The sequence below is a fragment of the Podarcis muralis genome, chromosome 1 (assembly GCF_964188315.1).
Source record: "Podarcis muralis chromosome 1, rPodMur119.hap1.1, whole genome shotgun sequence".
Classification (NCBI taxonomy): Eukaryota; Metazoa; Chordata; class Lepidosauria; order Squamata; family Lacertidae; genus Podarcis; species Podarcis muralis.
This window is the reverse complement of record NC_135655.1, coordinates 64,669,486-64,686,939: the sequence shown is the minus strand read 5'-3', so window position 1 is coordinate 64,686,939 and position 17,454 is coordinate 64,669,486. Positions and strand designations below refer to the sequence as shown.

General features: G+C 47.9%; 1 protein-coding gene and 1 long non-coding RNA gene across 4 annotated transcripts in view; both read left to right on the top strand.

Annotated features, from left to right (window-relative positions):
* Positions 1–17,454, top strand: part of LOC144327978 (uncharacterized) — a 78,013-nt gene that overhangs the window by 17,368 nt on the left and 43,191 nt on the right. The window lies entirely within an intron of this gene.
* Positions 8,684–17,454, top strand: part of WT1 (WT1 transcription factor) — a 51,962-nt gene continuing 43,191 nt past the window's right edge. The window contains exon 1 of one of the 3 annotated variants that reach the window (XM_077929989.1): positions 8,684–9,687. In XM_077929989.1, coding sequence (XP_077786115.1) covers positions 9,282–9,687 — 406 coding nt within the window. In that variant the 5' untranslated portion in view covers positions 8,684–9,281. The remainder of the gene's footprint in view (positions 9,688–17,454) is intronic. The other 2 variants (XM_077929987.1, XM_077929993.1) reach the window with 2 other exon arrangements.

The following is a 17,454-nucleotide window of genomic DNA, read 5'->3' as shown; positions in this document are numbered from 1 at the left end:
CTTGCCGAAGTTCCTTCGCTCGAAGGAGTCCATGAATCTTGACAGATAGCTCGTCTCTTGTCTGTTTTTACAGTTGCGCGTTGCTGGTGAGGTTACAGAGGAAGCGGGAAGAGACGGGCTCGAAGCGCCGAGAATTCCCTGGCGAGGATGAGCTAACAGAGACCCGGCTCGTTTCTCTCTCGCCCTCCCTCTCTGCTCACAGCCCCCCTTCAAAGATGGGGAGGACAACACGCCGAAGTTGAAAGGAAGGAGTCTGAGGGCAGAGGGAATCCCTCTCCCTTTTGCAGCGCGCCTCTTTTGATCTCCGAATAATATATGCCTACACGCCGATCAGCGCGAGTGGTGACTCGTATTATTATGGTTTTTTTACGCAGTTTGGTTTCCTGTGCCGGCGAAATCGCTCCTTGTCACCCCCACCCCACCCCACTTCTTGAGCTGAACTTTTCAATGGCTCCACCCCCCCCCCAAAAGCTCCGATGAGCCCGGAAATCAGAGTGCAAAACAGAGACAAATGTGCCCATTTCCCTTCTCCAGTAGAGCGCGATGGGCGTTTCGGTGTGTGTTTGTGTGCATGTGCATTTTTCTGGAATGCTTGTTCCACCAAAGTAACTTCTTCTGCGCCAGCACTGCTGTAAGCACAGCTCCCCCCCGTCCCCCCATCGCCCCTCCACACTTTTCACAAGCTGGGTGGAAACATCTCCTTTTAAACATGTATTTTTTTCAGAGGTGCCAGGAATTCCCCACCTGGAAAGAGCTGAAGCTGACAGATTTAGGCCGGTTTGGTATGGAGAAAAGGGGTGGTGGTGGTGGAGAACGCAGCCTATAGCTCTAGCGGAGGCGGGATGGATTTCATGGCCGGGGCTCCGCCGACGTTCACAGCAATTGGGGAGTTTTTCGCTTAAGGCGCTTGTTTGTGCGGGAGGTGTGACCTAGCGAGGGAGAGATGGAGGAAGAGAGACAGAGAGAACTAACGCCTGGACTTCCTGGGAAGAGGTTTGCGTACATCTTCACACCCGTTGCAGGCGACCAAGACTTATCGTCGCGTCTCTCGTGCCCCCCCTCCCCTTCTCTACAGCTGAAGAACTCAAAATAGTCGCAATCGTCTCCAGTTACACAAATTACGTTAACTTTCTCCTCTGCCTTTCAATCTGCGCCATGTGCTGCCGAAACCCAGGTTCTCGTGTTTGTAGGGTTGCCGCGCGCGACGAAGGCTTCTGTGAAACCGGAAAGCCTGCACACTTTGCTGCTTTCTTGGCCCAAAGGTCCAATGGACGATCCCAACAGGTCTCTTTCAGATTTTTTCCGGGGTGGGGAGAAGGACTGGCGTGGAAGGGGCCAGAAGCCGAAACAACCCTTCTCTTCTCCATTCGGCTGTTGAAGCTTCCTTCTCGAACCCTTGACTGGGAAAGGGACACGTTTGAGCTCCGGGTATTGGGAACAGCGGAGCTTCAGGCGATTCACAATGCAAAATGGTTCAGGCACACACACGCCCGGCCCCAGTTCAGAAGAACTCTGTGCTGCTCTCCCAGAAACCTCTGTCTGCCCCAGTGACTGCCCTCTCAGCCTAACCTACCCCGCAAGGCTGTTGTGAAGATAAAAAAGGAGAGAGGGGGGAAACAGTGTATACCGCCTTGAGCTGCTTGCAGGAAGGGTGGTCTATCCATGTAAGAGTAGCTGCGCCCAGTTTGGGAGAACAAGAAGGGCGCTCTGCACTGCGCTGCCTCCTGGGACGGCGCTTTCTGAGCTGCAGCTCCTCCGTCCTGGCGCGCTGGGTGACAGGTTCGCTCCTGGGAATGGGGGACTGGCGGCCGGTGATTGATTCTCTGTCTCTTCGCAGCTCTCGCTGCTCCCTTCACCCTCCGCGGCTCCTGCCTGGAGATGGTTCACAGCTTTGTTTTTCCCGGGGTTGGCACTTTAAATAATCAAACCCTTGAGTGAGTGAGAAGAAAGATATTTCCCCTCTGCTTCTCTGCGGAGACTCACCAGCGAAGAAAAAGGGCAGAAATGCGCTTGGATCTCGATCTCTCTCTCCCACCCCACCCCCGCTCCACTTCTTTGAAGGCTGCGGTCCCTGAGCGCATTTATTTTGACGATTCAGGCCGCATTCCTTCGAATCTCCTTTACCAGAGAGTAAACCCCGCTTGGTTTCAGTGGGCTTTGCTCCCGAATAGACACGACGAAGGAAGATTGCAGTCTGAATCCTGCATCATACATCCTCCGCCCATCCTAAACGAGATCAAATCGCTTCCGAAGCCGAGTGGGGGAGGAGGCTGTGTGTGCAAGCGGGAAAGTGAGAGTGCCGGAACGACACTTTCGTTCCCACTTTCCTTGGGCGCTTTCCACGGACGCGGGTTTGGAATGCTGCTCCTGCGACAGCCCGCGTGTCTGTCCGCTCTTCCCCAAAGTGGTGGGGCTCTTCCCCAAAGTTGTGGGGTTAAGCGAGTCGTGTGACTGAATTCCAGAGCAATAGCGAAATAAAAATCCCCAACATCTAGAAATCTTTTTCCCCCACCTGAGGCGTCGATAGACCTTGTTTCTACGGCTGTCCCTCCCAAATATTTTTGGAATTTGCCGGTTTCCATAAAATGGGAAGGGGCGCGTCATTGGCCACTTATTGTTGCTATTGTTGTTTAGAGAACCGAGCACTTGTCTTATCTTTCTCTTGGCCTTCAAGCTCAAAGGAGAAATCCAATCAACCCGGTGTATCTGTTATTGGGGTTATTTTTAAATGCTGCGAATGAGGATCTAGAAGCAAAACATGAGATGGGACTATCTTACACGGGATCCGTTGGGGAAACTGACCGGCCAATGGGCTTTCATCTAGCCCTGCTATGGTCTCAATTCCTGAAATTCTGAACCTCTCCTCGACGTAACTGCCATTGGAAGCCAGTTCCATCCATTTCAAAGGGGTAGTGGAAAATTTAAGGAGAACTTAGCCGGGAGGGGGCGGAAATTTGACCCTGCCACTTCATGTTTTGGGGGGGATTTATCGGTCAGCGTGACCCACGTTGAGCTCCAGCCAAACCACACTGATCTGAATGTATTTCGTTCAGTTAGACGGAAATCAGATTAAACACCAGTGGCTGTGTGGTTCATTCTTCCCCACTCCTTCCAGAGGTCTGAGGGCGGGTTATTCTTCTTTGAAAGCCAATACCAACTCTGAACTGTACTATGTAAATAGACAAAAGCTAACCTAGAAAAGGTCGACCAATTTATAATCCGGACCAAAAAAAAAAAAAAAAAAAAAGAGCTAACACAGGGTTAAGACAACAATGGCCCTCGCAAAGAGCTCTGGTCCACCTAGGGCCGCAGGGGTCGTTCATTAGTGCCGATGGCGAACCTGGGATACAGGTCGTTGACAGATTATATTATCTCGGTTCGTTCTACGGTACTTAAAAAGAGCCTTTGCCAGTTTAGAGGGAAGAGCAAATGGGAATTGCTAAAGATTTCGCAATAGTTTAGGGTGGGGAGATTTAAAAAAAACAACAACCACCATTAAGTGATTTAAAAACGGCGATGCCTCTCCGCCTGTACTCAAAAAAGATAAGCTCTGACTCAGTATCTTTCATTCCGTGCTGAGAAAAATACTACAGTACCTGGATTTATTTGAGACGGAGCGGTTTGGCAAGGAAAAGAAGACGGTGTCCGTGTTTAAAAGGAACTTTCCAATTATCAGAACGGATCGGACTTCTCAAGCATTGCAATTTAAACCACTGCAGTTTTACGTGCTATATTACGGCAGATCGGAATGAAATGGCAGAAACAAGGGGAAACCCAGAAAGCGATGGCTAGCGGTTAAATAGGCACCTACCTGTTACTGCTTGTGTAGGAGCAGAAGGAGGCTTGGGCGCTTTTGAACTCTGTACCATTTACCACTCTCCGAAGGCAAAGGTGATTTGTCACTCTGCAACTGAGTTCAGTCTAAGAAGGAAAAGGTATAAACTTACCAAAGTCATTCAAAGTTGAATTCTGGAATTATGTGTCCGAAACACACACTCTCTCTCTGTAAAGGAGAAGTAAAGGTCCTTTACAAACCATATCCCATACTGAAGTTAAACACAGGCACACAGAGACACGATCAGGAAACAAAATAATTTTGCTGACTTGGTTTGATTCGGCACTTGCTTTTAACTGAGAAATATATGGGTGCTATTTTTAAAATGAAGATATTTGGCAATAATGTACTTTCCGGGCACTATATAGTCCAATGAATAAAGAAATCAGCAAACAAAACAAACTTGGTGTGTGTGTGTGTATGTATGCAAGTAACTATGCATATCCAAACTTTACAAGATCCTTTAAAAAGGTATAGATTGCTGCACTAGTTTTGAATGTTAAGAAAGTCTCATAAGCTGAGTCTGAAATTCTAGATGTTGCCCTTTTCATGTACCAAGTAACCCTGTCCCCTAGAGAGGGTTATGTTAACTAGGTTGTTTAATACCTGCTGAAAAACTGCACGTGACACCAGAAGAGTGATTTGCAACGTTTTGCTTCCTCTCCTGTAATATACACTGGTAAGTTTATTGCATTAAATTTCATCTGTTAGGAGCTGTCATCAGAGCCAGATGTCAAAAACGGCTCAGGCTGCCATCTTGAGGCTGAGATTCTCCCGGCGAAAGCGCAACTGGTCTCAGTGCGGTTTACTTCCGAGTCGATGTTATTGGCGTCAGCGTCTGCTCCTATTTTCACTCTTAATAAAGTTCCACTAAAACAAGTAAGTGGCTGCTAAGTAATACCCCACCCCGCAGCCGCCTTAAAGGATCGGGAGTTCAGTGGAGGGACCAGAGGGAAAATATCAGGGTGGGCACAGAAGGGGCAAAGTGTGTTTCTAAGTGGGCGACAAAGAAAAATAGCAGCATATATGAATGACAGCAGTTCAGATATGGGAGGGCAAGTGGGAGGTGAGATTTGGGGGGGGGGTTGCTTGCCCCGTCCTCTCCCCGCCAGCCGTCTCTGCGGGAATTAGTTGCTTGGAGAGAGAGTCACCACTTCTATAAGTTATATAGGTTAGTTGGAGTGTAGACAAATGCTTGGGTGCTAAATAAAATCTGAATATTAACTACGTGGAGATTTGGAGATGAGTTTTATCATACTCCATGAACACAGTATTTTCATTTTTTTGAAATCAAATGAGGTCCTTCTCTTAAGCTGTTTGCTGGTTGGCGGGCATTTACGGTAAATAGATAAAGTAGATGGCACACAGAACTCCACTTTCCACTAAACTGTATTATTTATTATATTTGCTTTTAGTAAATCACTCGCCGTTTCTCTTACAACAAGCCCTGTGAAGTAGGTTGGGCTGAGCGACCGCTACCGGGCTAAACACCCTCTAACACCCTCTAATCACAGTTTCTTTTATTGCAGCTCCTCTTCAGAGTCGCTCCGGATCAGACCCCCTAATGGGGGACAAAATGTTATTAGGACGAAGTGTCTGCCATCTTACAGCCTTCCTCCAATCCCTTGCAGTGAAGGGGCAGTGAAGGAGAACCAAAGTGGCTGTTTATTTAGTCGGGAAGAGTCCACTAAAGGGATGCCTTTAGAAGTCCACTCTATCTGGAGGGTTGGTTTTGGACCGACCTTAAAATCTTCACGAAAATCCTTTTCGCTGCATTGAGGCATTAGGTGCATGTCAAGCACTCTGTACACTGAAAAGTGTCATAGAAGCAATAGCATACAGTTGCTACATGATCTAACGTAGCTGACTAATCAACAACAGCTTATGCCACAATGAAAAAAGGGTCAAGTCTTTGTGGTGCCCCTAAGACTCTTCTGTGGTTTCTACTGCCGGAGTAACACAACTACTCTCCGTAAATAATATATACTATGTCCATAACATCCTCCTTTTCCTCATTCGAATTCGATCGAGGGTATGAGTCCTGTATTTCAGAAAAGAGCCTGCTGCACGGTGTAGTGGACTGAGGAAGGCATGGTCTGAGAAGGCCTAGATTCAAATGAGGGTCTCCGTAGCGAACCGGGTCCCTATCATTAGGCAGAGGGAGGCAGTGCTTCAGGCAGCAGATGCTAGAATGCCTGGAGCATCAATGAGAGGGTAGAGGCAGCCTGCCCTGCTTCCCCATAAGCGAACCTGCTGCGCCGTCGTACTGTTAGTGTGGCGGTGAGATCCACCTGCTGGTTCAGGCACATATGACTTATGTGGAAAGCGGGAGGGTCACCACCCCTTCGGGTCAAGTTGCAAAAGTGTGTCGAGTCGATTCTGGAAGCAAGAGAGCGGGGAAATCCTTGATAGGTCAATACAGACGACCAGTGACGACACCAGATATAAAAATAAAATCAAAAGGGGCAAAATGAACTGGGGGGGGGAACTTGTGAAAAATGACTTTTCTTCAAGTAACCTCAGGGATCCAGCAACAGAGAGCAGATCCGCCTCAGGTGATGCTGTGAATTTCAAGCTCCTCTTCAGTTCACGGGATTAGAAGAAGAAACCTTCCTCAAATGCGGCTCTCTTAGGCAGCCCCATTATTTGTACTCAGAAGTCAGTCCCACTGGTTTCAAATGACTTGCTTCCGAGTAAGACGTGCTTGGGATGGCAGCCTTGTTCGTGCATACCCTTAGAGGCGGAAGAAGAGCCGGATTTAGTAGGGAAGGTATTCTGTAGGGCAAATTCAATAATAAGGTCTGGGAAGAAATGATGGCAGAGGCGTGGAAATGGTGCCCCCATTCCCTTTTCTTCAGCTCAGCTGTTTGGTGGAGCAATTTCACTATGATTTGGGCCTTAGGTCTGCAGCATCCAGGATCATGAGTCCCTGGGACTGCTGGATGGCGTCTTCTTCCGGCAACTCTTGCAGCCAAACTGGTGTCAAACTTTGCTCTGCTTTCCTTTGGACCACATCAGGGAGGCCAAGAACTCTTGTGTTCTGGGCAGCCCAGGACCTCCATGCACACTGCCCAGGCTTGCACCCCAGGAAGGTCACTTCAGTGCTCCTAACGAGACAAAAGCAACACGGAAGGCAGCAATTATGAGTTATTGGTCTCTGCAGCCACAGCAGGCGCTGTGATTCTCCAGCGGTTTGACTTCATCCCCGGAGGCGCACTCCATTGTCTCCCGGGACAGACCACCGGTGCCAACAACTGCTTTAAACCCTGTTGAAGTGAGAATCCGCCCTCATTGTTTTTCTGTCTGGATGCATATTAACACAACCACCGGGCTCACGAAGTGCGAAGGAAGCGGTGTTTTACTTTAAAAGTCGCTCTCCCTTTCGTTCTACTTTTCCTGTTAGAACATCGCCAGAGTTCCCCTTTCCCTCTTTTCAGCGGATGTCACCTGCTTGACATCTCTGCATCTACTAGTATTTACCGTATATAGTGTTCCGTGCCCTTGATCGTTCTTAGAAACGGGTTGTAATTCGTCTAACTGGCTCGGAAGGTGATGGACACCCACGTAAGCTGAGGGAGGGAGACCTCCTGGCTGAGGTGAGATTCGAATCGGAGGCTTCGTGTTTCGCAGCTCAGAGGTAGAGCTGCAAGATGAGCTTCACCAGCGCCTTAAGGCCATCGTTAGCTAGACCAGCTTCCGTAAAAGCACATGGCAGGGGAGCCCTAAAGCAGGATTCGACCTCCAGTGAAATTCAGGAAGAAGCACTCTCGGATGGCAGCCGGCCAACCTAATGAATATGAGATGATGAAGAAGAGGATGGAGTATATTTGTGCCACGTAACACTGGGGAATCTGCGAGCCCAATCGAATGTCTTTAATTTAAGAACTTCTTAAATCCTTGTGTGTTTCTAGATGATGGACGGACATACTCCGAAGACATAGGCTGCTACACAGCATGCATTTAAAGGACCTCCAAAGAAACCTGGGAACTGTAGAGCTACAATTCACGCAGAGCTACAATTCCCAGGACCTCCTGTTTAGGATTATTGCGGGCGGGGCGTGCTTTAAAACTCCTGGTCCGTCTTATTTATTTAACAATTTTTGTGCATCGCTTGACTGTAATAAAACCTCCAAGCGGTTTACAACCCACCCCAAGAGAACCTTATTTATAGACACAGTTAAAAGCCGGAATCAAAACATTCAAAAACTAAATTCAGCAATAAGCTAAACACACATAACTTCTCCATGTCCGGTCAGGCTGGCCTAAATGTTATAAGCAGCTCTCCGAAAGTTCCTGACGGATGTCAAGGGGCAGGGAGTTCCAAAGTGTAAGGACTGCCATACTACAAGATCGGTTATTTTTAGCACTGCGGGAAGAGTATTGAGAACAGGTGTTATGTGGGCACGTGGGGATAGCCTGGCTCAGCGTGGTCCGCCCTGTCTCCCAGGGTTTCATCCAGGGAGGGGCATTTCCTTGGAAAGGCCGGGCGCTGGATTGGGCATCTTTCGCTTCCAAGCGCCTTTTCTCTCCCTGAGCCTTGTCAAAGTTCCCTTCGCAAACTAAGCCGCTTATGGAGCCAAGCCAGCCTCCGAGCATTTCGCCTCAGCAGCCTCCAGCTTGCCCGGGAAAGAAACCCGGGTGTGTTGAGGTCGGGTGGCTGAAGTCAGGACTCCGCGGGATGCGGGAGGGCTCGGTGTTCGGCCCCTCCGCCCGCGCAATGGCGGGAGAGCCGCAGCGAGAGGCGTCTGCCCTGTCCGCTCCTGCCCCCGGGGCTGCGAGTGCTTCTGAGGCGCGCGAAGGCGGCTGAGGCGCCGAGCGAAGTGTGAAGGGAGCGCCCGCGCTGCGGCTGCTGCTGCTGCTGCCACTGACTCCTCCTCCTCTGCTGCCGCTGCCGCCTCGCGCGGCTCCCCCCTCTCAATTAGCTGAGCTTTGGGGACTTGAGGGCAAAGCCGCCGCTGAGGTAAGAAGTTCAAGGCGGCTCCTCAGTCAGTCAGTTCGCGCCTCCCTCCTCCCGCGCAGCCAGTTCAGCAGGCCAGGTCTTCCCCTCAGCCGCTTCCCGCCAGTCCCGCACTCGGCTTTTTTTTTGCCTCGCTCGCCTTTCTTTTCCCTCACACCCGCTCTCTCTCTGTCTCTCTGTCTCTCTGTGTCTCCTCAACTTCGCTGTCCGCCGGACCCGAAGGCGACCCTGGAGACCAACCTTGCGCTGTCGCTTTTGCCCGCTCCCGCAGGGCTGGAGCCGGGGAGTTGCGTGCCCAACCCGGACCCCGCGTCGCCGAAAGGGCTCGGCTCGGCCGCCTGGTGCCTTCAGCCGGACCCGGGCAGGGGCCAGAGCGCTTGGAGCAAGTGCAGCGCCGGCGCCGGAGGAGGCGGAGGCGGCGGCGGCATTAGCGGCGGCAGCGGCAGCGAGTGGTTCCCGGCGCCCCGGCGGAAAGTTTGCGGCGACGCCATGGGCTCCGACGTGCGCGACCTGAACGCGCTGCTGCCTCCGGCCGTGCCCTCCCTGCCGGGCAACGGCAACTGCCCCATGCCAGTGAGCGGCGCGGCGCAGTGGGCGCCTGTGCTGGACTTCCCGCCCGGAGCGTCGTACGGCTCGCTGGCGCCGCACTCGGCCTTCATCAAGCAGGAGCCCAGCTGGAGCGCCACGGAGGCTCACGAGGAGCAGTGCCTGAGCGCCTTCACGGTGCACTTCTCCGGCCAGTTCACCGGCACCGCCGGAGCCTGCCGCTACGGCCCCTTCGCGCCGCCGCCCCCGCCGCCGCCCAGCCAAGCGCCCGCCAGCCAGGCCAGGATGTTCCCCAGCGGCCCTTACCTGCCCAACTGCCTGGAGAGCCAGCAAGCCATCCGCAACCAAGGTAAGGCCGCCGCGTCCATTGGACACGCCGCGTACGCGCGCCAGCCTGACTGGCTGCCTCGGGGGTTCTCGCTCGCCTCCCGCGCCGTGATTGACAGCAAGGGCTGGAAGATGCTCCCGTCGGACGGTGCCATCGCTGGACCACAAGCCGGCGGTGGCAACGTGGGAACCCGCATCAGAACCAGGCTCGCAGGCGGGCAGACCTATTCATCGGTCTGTTGAGCTATCCCCGCTCTCTGCCTTTAGCCACGGGCTGTTACAACTCAGTTGTTACATAAAGAGTTGGTATATACGGCGGCCTGTGTAGAAATAACTAGATATTTCAGGGGGAATGTTCACACTGGTGTTCCGTTGACACGTGTGTTCCGACGCACACGTGCTGCAATGCGAGTCCACGCGAAAGCAAGTACCGCCGAGTTCATGGGGCAAGTCACGCTGCAGCCTTCCTCCCGAGGGAGTGCGCATAGGATTGCAGCCGTACTTGGCCGAGAGTACGCCAGCAATCTTAACCATTGTAGGGATGTGCGTTGTTGGCTTGACTGCATTGTAAATATACCCCTTCTCAGTCCAAACGACAGCCGTGTCTATGTGGAATCGAACGGGAGTTGCTTTTGAAGGAAGATAAAAATCGGGTTGCTAGAAATGTGAGGTTCGGCTGCTCTGGAATTTCCCATTTCAGACTACGGGGAAAGCAATAGGTACCAGATTAAGCAGGCGGCAGGTGAATACTTCCGAGCTGGGTGTTGGAGTGGATTAGATGCCAGTGGCACTCACCCCATGTAATTTAAAACGATAATTCTAACTTAAAAAAATAATAATCATCTGATAGGCGACAATGGGGCATGCCTTTAGTTGTGTCCTATCCAGGTTGCGTTGTGAATTATAGTCGTCGTCCCCCCCCCCCACACACATGCAGAGAAATTACTACCAGATTAAGCGGTTTGAGGGTTTGCGGCTTCCAAACTGCAATTCAAAGCGTCGGAGCTTCTAATCAATTGTGGTCCTGAAGTATTCGCCATGTGTAACAGTTATGATATTTAACGCCCCACATGAAGCTGGAAGGAAGAGGGTGGAAGTTATCGGGCGCTTCTTCTTTGGGTGCTGCGATACAGATTCACTACAGTGGAACACTTAGCACTGATTTTGTGGTAGCTGCCATTTTTAGTGTTAGCCTTTCCTGCTGTTCAAGTACCGGATGAGCATAAACTCCGCAGACTTCTTTTTTCCTAGCGGCCTTCAAAGAGATAGATTCAGGGGTGTTTCAGGAAAACAAACTTCTCCACCCTAGTAGCGATGCTGAGTTCAACAGGACTTACTTTCTTCTAATAACTGTACTTAAGGAATGCAGTTGTACATAGCATTGCAGCCTAAATGAGTTTATGAGAAGACTCGCTGTTTTTGCCTTACCCCATGTGCAAAAAATTCTCCGTGTATGTGTGTGTAAATTATCTTTAACAGTTCTTTGGGATATCAGTTTTCCTGTCAGTTAGCGTTCGTTTACTTATTCTCACTGCAGTGGTGCCTGGTGTTAGTAAAACTCTAAAATCCGTGCTCTGAACACACGCCCACTTCGTTCCTTTTTTAGCTAACAGGTTGTAGTGCTACTTGGAGATATCCTGGCAAAGTACATAATGGCGCTCTTGATTACCCTGCGAAATGTTTGGTTAATGTTACAGAAACTAAACCGCGGGAATGACACTTACCAACAGGAATTTTAAGATTTATTTGACTGGAACTAAATTCCATAAACTACCTTGTGCAGCTTGCATGCAGGATTCTTTTGCTAGTCTATAAAAACTGGAGATGGTGCGAATTATCATATAATGGTTTTTTGTTTTTTTTTAAGGGCTGTGGGAGAAAGGTAACATTAGGCAATTGGCTGACCTGCTCATATTGAGAAGCTAAACCTGCAAAGGAGTTGCCTTGTGCTGAAACGTGTGGGGTTTTTTTCCCGCGCAGAGCTTGGCTGAATAACAATTTTTACACAATAGCTGTAGAGGAATATATTAAAGCTGTCGTCTAAAAGGTGTAAGTTCTCAGGGGAACGGTGTACTAAACAGTACCCCCCCCAATCCTCAGCAATAAGTGTGTGGTAGTAAGTTCTGTTGAAATCCATAGGACTCAAACTGCGATCCTAAACGCACTTTCCTGGGAGTAAGTAGCAAGATACTCAGTGGGGTTTACTTCCGAGAAGACGTGTGTAGGACTGCACTATTATCTCTTTAGACTCGGGGGTTTATAAGAACAGTTAAGCTCGGAACCTCTGCTGCACCTTAAACAAATAAATTGACCTAGACATGTAAATTCTATTGATTTCGGTAGAGGACACGTCCAAATAACAATATGTAGAATCCCATTGACTCAAGGAAATTTGTCTTGAATCGAGTCATATTCTTATTCTGACTGCTCTTCTATTTAGGAACAGGAAAACAGGTGACTGTAAAACTGGAAGCAGCTTGAAACAATTATTCAACTAAAATGCTAAATTGTTCTTGTTTTCATCTAGATTCCTATATGTAAAAGAGAAAGGCGTGTCCTCTACTGCGAAATTAGTGGGACCTAACCTTAGACCCTGCAGCTCCAATTCAATTCGGGGGAATCTCCAGGTGGATTGTTTGTCACCTGAACAGTTTATTGCGACCTGAGTTGAGTTGAGTTGACTAGTTTTCCTAGGCAATAGCTTACTTTAGCAGATGCATGAAGTGGAAGTACTATATAATTATTGGTGAATTCCAGAGAATTATTTGTTGTGAATTCCATAATTACTCGTGTTTGCTTCTGTAACTTGATCTGTTGCAATACTACACAGATTGAGGCTCTCAACAGCGTCTTGGAGGGAAGGCATCTTGGAGAAAAGTGAACCTCCTTTTGCTTACTTTGCAATTGTCCCTTGAAAATGCGGTTCTGGAACAATGCAGAGCAGCCCAAAGTATGATTAATTTCCAGTAAGAATTCATTTAATCGAATTAACAGTTCACAATAGTTCACGCAGTTCATACAGTTCGCCAAGTTTTACTTTTGCACGAAACCACTCAGTTTATCATTATTTTAAGGAAGTTACCAAATCAGCATGGCTAAAATTTGTAACACTTCCATGGATAAAGAGAGGAGAGAGAAAACTTTTAAAAATCCTTTTTAGGAAGCGTTACCTTGTTGGCGGGTTTTAAGACCTAGAGCTTTGTTCTGCAAAATGTTAGATTAGGGAGGCAATCTCTTTCATTATTTTGGGAAGCCACTCCTTTTCTAAATAGCAGTTAACCTCTCTCCCTCCCCCCAATCAAGTTCTTGCATCTGGGTCAATAGTAATTTTTTATGGACCCTGCCCTACTGGAATGCTGATGTTTGGTTATTGGGTCTGACAATTTCTGACTCCTTAGCGAATTCCACATCATGATGATGATTCCTATATAATGTGTGGGTTTCTGTGTATCATGGGGGAGGGTAGTTAAATTTATCAGAACTGTCAGAATGGAACAGAAGTGCAATTCAATTTCTTTTGATGTGAACTGCCAACCTGTTCGCCACCAGTTGATTTTCATTTATTTTCATTTAGATATTATTTTTATTCCACTCCTCATTCAGAAAAGGCTCCCAGACAAAGACTTGCCATTTGAAAATACACAACACAAAAGGAAAATCGATTGGGAAGGAGAAGGAAATAAGCAAACTCAGATATAAGAGATTAGAACCTCTGTTGCTATGTTGATCCAATTGCATGTTTTTCGTGTATCTTTCTCCCTGTATGTATGCATGCACATACATACCTGTGAACATATATGCATATATAATACATACAGTAATTTTTTTTGAAGAACATTGCCTTGGAATTCTCTTATTGCAGTTAGAATTGTTTTGCATTATATCACTTTATCATGTGTCGATTAAAATTCACATCCCTTCTTACACCTTTTTGTGTGTGAGACCAGAAATATATTTGTTGTCAGTTTTTGTTAGTTGTTGCAAAAGAATCTTTCTAGATTAGCTGAAGTGTATAGATATAGGAAAAGAGTTTGAATGACAGCAGGATAAATGTAATTGTTAACATTAAAAGAATGCAGGGGAAATTAGCACAATTTATCCCAAATCCATGCTTTCCCGTGGACACATTAATCAACAGCAACTTTTATATTCTGTTTTTAATAAGTCAGATTAGTGTTGTTGAAAAGTGCTAAATAGAAGTTCCACAATTGCATTAGTTCTCCTCGCCTTGTTTAGTGATGAGAAATCGCTTTTGGAGGCGTGCATTTTGTCCATACGCCCTACCTCCGAGACACGGTAATTCTGTCAGAAGCCAGAGGCTATATATTATATTAAATCAGAATAGCGAAAGAAAATAATTTACTTCGGTAGGGCAGTTATGCTTGTAAAATAAGAATTCGAGTTCTTATAACTGCTTTTTTGATATGAAGAAAATAAATATCCATACTTTTGATTTTCAAAAGGCCGCATTGATAAATATGGGTTTCCTGGCAACGTGAGTCCTGGTCCTGATGAGTGACAGGTTCGTCCAGATACCTTAGATTCAAACTTAGATCCCCGATCTTTATATACTCGAAAGTGAGAAAGCTGGTGATAACAATATGCTGGTTTGCTTTAATTACTGCATCACAAGACCAAGGGTGAGGAAGAGTATGATTTTTTAAAAAAATTGTAGAGAAGAAAGTTAACGATAATCCAGAATAAAAACAAACCACCAGCGTCTTTCTAGCTGAAACAGGCGAACGCAAGAGAGGGCAGGGGAGAGCACTATGGCAGGACACCAAGGTTTCATTGGGTGGCTGAGAAGAATTTGGAGAAGCTGGCAAACAATGTTTTGGGCACGAATATAATGTTCTTGCTTTGAATCAGTCAAGGTTGAAGTTTAGGTTTCAGACGAGTTTTCCAGCGTGGGAAAGATACTACCTTGACGGTTTTGCCAAGGCTTGGGGGGGGGGGGGACCTTCCTGCTTTGAATCTCTTGCCCCGTCCGCGTCCCCCTCCCCGTCGCTTCTATTCTTCCATGCAGCTGGGCTCCTCCAACAATTGTATCCCTTCAGAAGATTTGCCTTCTCCGCCAGATGTCCAGATCTCAATTATTTTCAGCACATTTTAATCAGCCCGGCCTCCGATAAAGACCTAATTAAAGAGCTCTCGCTATCAGAGGGCTGGTTCAGAACTCAGCCCCCTTATCGCATTCCTGAAGCTGTGGGTCAGGCAACACCGGGAAATGTGGCCAAAACATCATTCTGCTCCGAGTCGAATTGTGAAGGTCACCCAATAAAGTTGCACGCTGGGCCAAGAGTAACGAACAGATCTGAAGTGTCAATGCTTCGGGGAAAGTTGAAAAGGAAAGAGGAGGGAGAAAGGGAGGAGGCAAACCTTTGCTTTGTGGGTTATGAGCGGAGATAAAGAAGCCCGGGACAGCTGCAGCAGGGAAGTGCAAGGGTTGGGCACCGGCTGTCAACGCCGTCCGTGCGCCGGGGAAAAAAAAGGGAAGGCTGCGCGCAACAGAACGCGCCAGGCGCACGCAGCAGCCTTGGAGTGGCGCTTCCCGCTCCCTGCTCCACCGCTGGCCAACTGGCAAGGGGAAAACAGTGCTGGGTACCTTCCCTCGCTTCTTGTGGAGGGAACTCTCTGCCTCGCCCTTCAGGCCCAAACATTTTTGCACCCCTGTGGCAGGGATAGGGGTGGGGAAGGGCAGTTACCAAAAGCGCTTTAGGAAAGCGCGTTTTCCAGAGAGGACAAGAGAAGAATGCAGCCCATTCCATATCACTGTAAACACTGTGATTTAAGCCCGTTTACATTCAGATCTAGGATATACTGGAGCTGCAGCCCTAGGCGCACTTGCTCGAGATTAAGCCCCGTTGAGCACAGTGGTTCCTGCTTTCGAGAAAACCATTTGCTGAGGAAATATCGTGCTACAAAGAAACTTGCTTCCAACTAGGCGGCCTTTAGACTCACTTCAGCAGAAATAAGTTCAGGACCGGGACCGGCTTTTAGTCCTGCTGACTTTAGTGGAAACCGGTCGATTCAAATCTAGCCATTTCACCGTAAAATCTCACTGTAAAAGTTTGCAAGAATAGGAGCCACTGCAAACGCTTTATACCGGAAGCAGGTACGCCAGTCTACTTTATGCTGAGACCCTAAAGCAGAAAAATTGCAATCCGCGTAGATAATTTTTTTCTGGATCAGCGCCATTGGCATCAATGTGGCACTCCAGGAGGCCAGCACAACTGCACTTTAGAACAAGAGCTTAATTCCACGATCCAATCATTGTTTTCTAGAGCCAAGTTCCGTTAAAAGCAGTGAGATTTACTTCTTAAGGAAATGCCTTCACGTTCCGGGTCTTATTTACACTAAAGCAAAAGGGCCCGGTACTCCGATTACCTACATTTGCAAATATTAACATAAGTTCCGTTCCAATCGGTACGTAGAACGGTTCACAGGCAGAATAAACCAACGCGGGTGGCTTCCAGATTTCATCCAATGAATTTCAATGGGTTTTCACTGTCAAGGATGGTTGAAGCGTGGGCAAGTTTACCAGGGATCACGTTTAGGAAATCAATAGTACTTCTGAGTAAACATGCTAAGGATGTTTGTTCTCAGTACACAGATATGTGTTTAGCAATAGAGGTCTAGATTGTCTTCTACCAGAACCTTCTTTGTTTTATGTGTTTCTGCTTTTATTTGGGTTGTCACTGAGGGATCTGGAAGAATTTCCCTTTCGCCCTTCTCTCCCGAGTTCTGTCACATTCTGTCTAACATCCATCATGATCACCCCCGATCTACTGCTTATTGAAAGAACGGTCACTCCTTCAGGAGTCCGCCAGATGCATCTAGCGAAGTAGGCTGTTGCCCTAGGAAAGCTCATGTCACAGAAAAGTGTGCAGCGGTGCTTGCTTTCTCTGCGTGCCTTGCACAATCTTGCCTGCCCCCCCCTGCCGCCAGTTTGGTGTTCTCGAAATAAACGGTGATCTTGAAAGAGGGCGGGGAGGGGGGGTTGAGAAGACGCTAGTCTTTAAGTATACCTAAGAACTTTGCAAGCATAGAGTTTAAAATATATTTCTAAGTCAACATAACGTGTGGTTGGGAAACCAAGGGTAGATCTCATAAGGGCTACACTAAACATTCTTTGGTCTTGGGGTAAATGCTGATGAGCCGAGAAGCCTCAAAGATAATATTGCTTTGTAATTACTTTTTAGCTGAAGTTGTTTAACTGGCTCCAAGTAATTAATGAAAGTTGGTGTCCAAAAGCCTGATTTACGATTCGGTGTCACCCTGAGGTCACTAGAGGCGATCCGTTTCCATCTGAATTCACTCCGTTTTTTTAAAAAATAGGCTGTTTATTATTATTTGAGCGAGCAATTTTCGCTTAAAGTAGGAGGCTATTTTTCATTTAACGGCCTGCCATTTTTATTGCAGGCTCTTCAGAAAGTTAATCTTATAAAATAAGTGAGAAGTTAAGAGAGAACGAGATTAAAGGGTACCTTTTACATGTGAAACGGCAGACTAGTTTGCTCAACAGACGGGGGACTTTCTCTTAAATATGAGGAAGAATTAATGAAAGCATCGCTCACTGCGAGAAGCGACCGGCCTGCCCTTTCCAGGCGTAGCCAAAACGCCTGACTCCTAATTTCCCACCGAAGCATCGATCCCAGGCTTGACTAGTCTTGACAACAACCTTTGAGCCTCGCCATCCCAACAGCCTACTTGGCACCTAGATTCCCAAACACAAGTCATTTCCAAGTAAACAAACTTATGATCTCGTTATGACTTGGCAGCAAGTCAC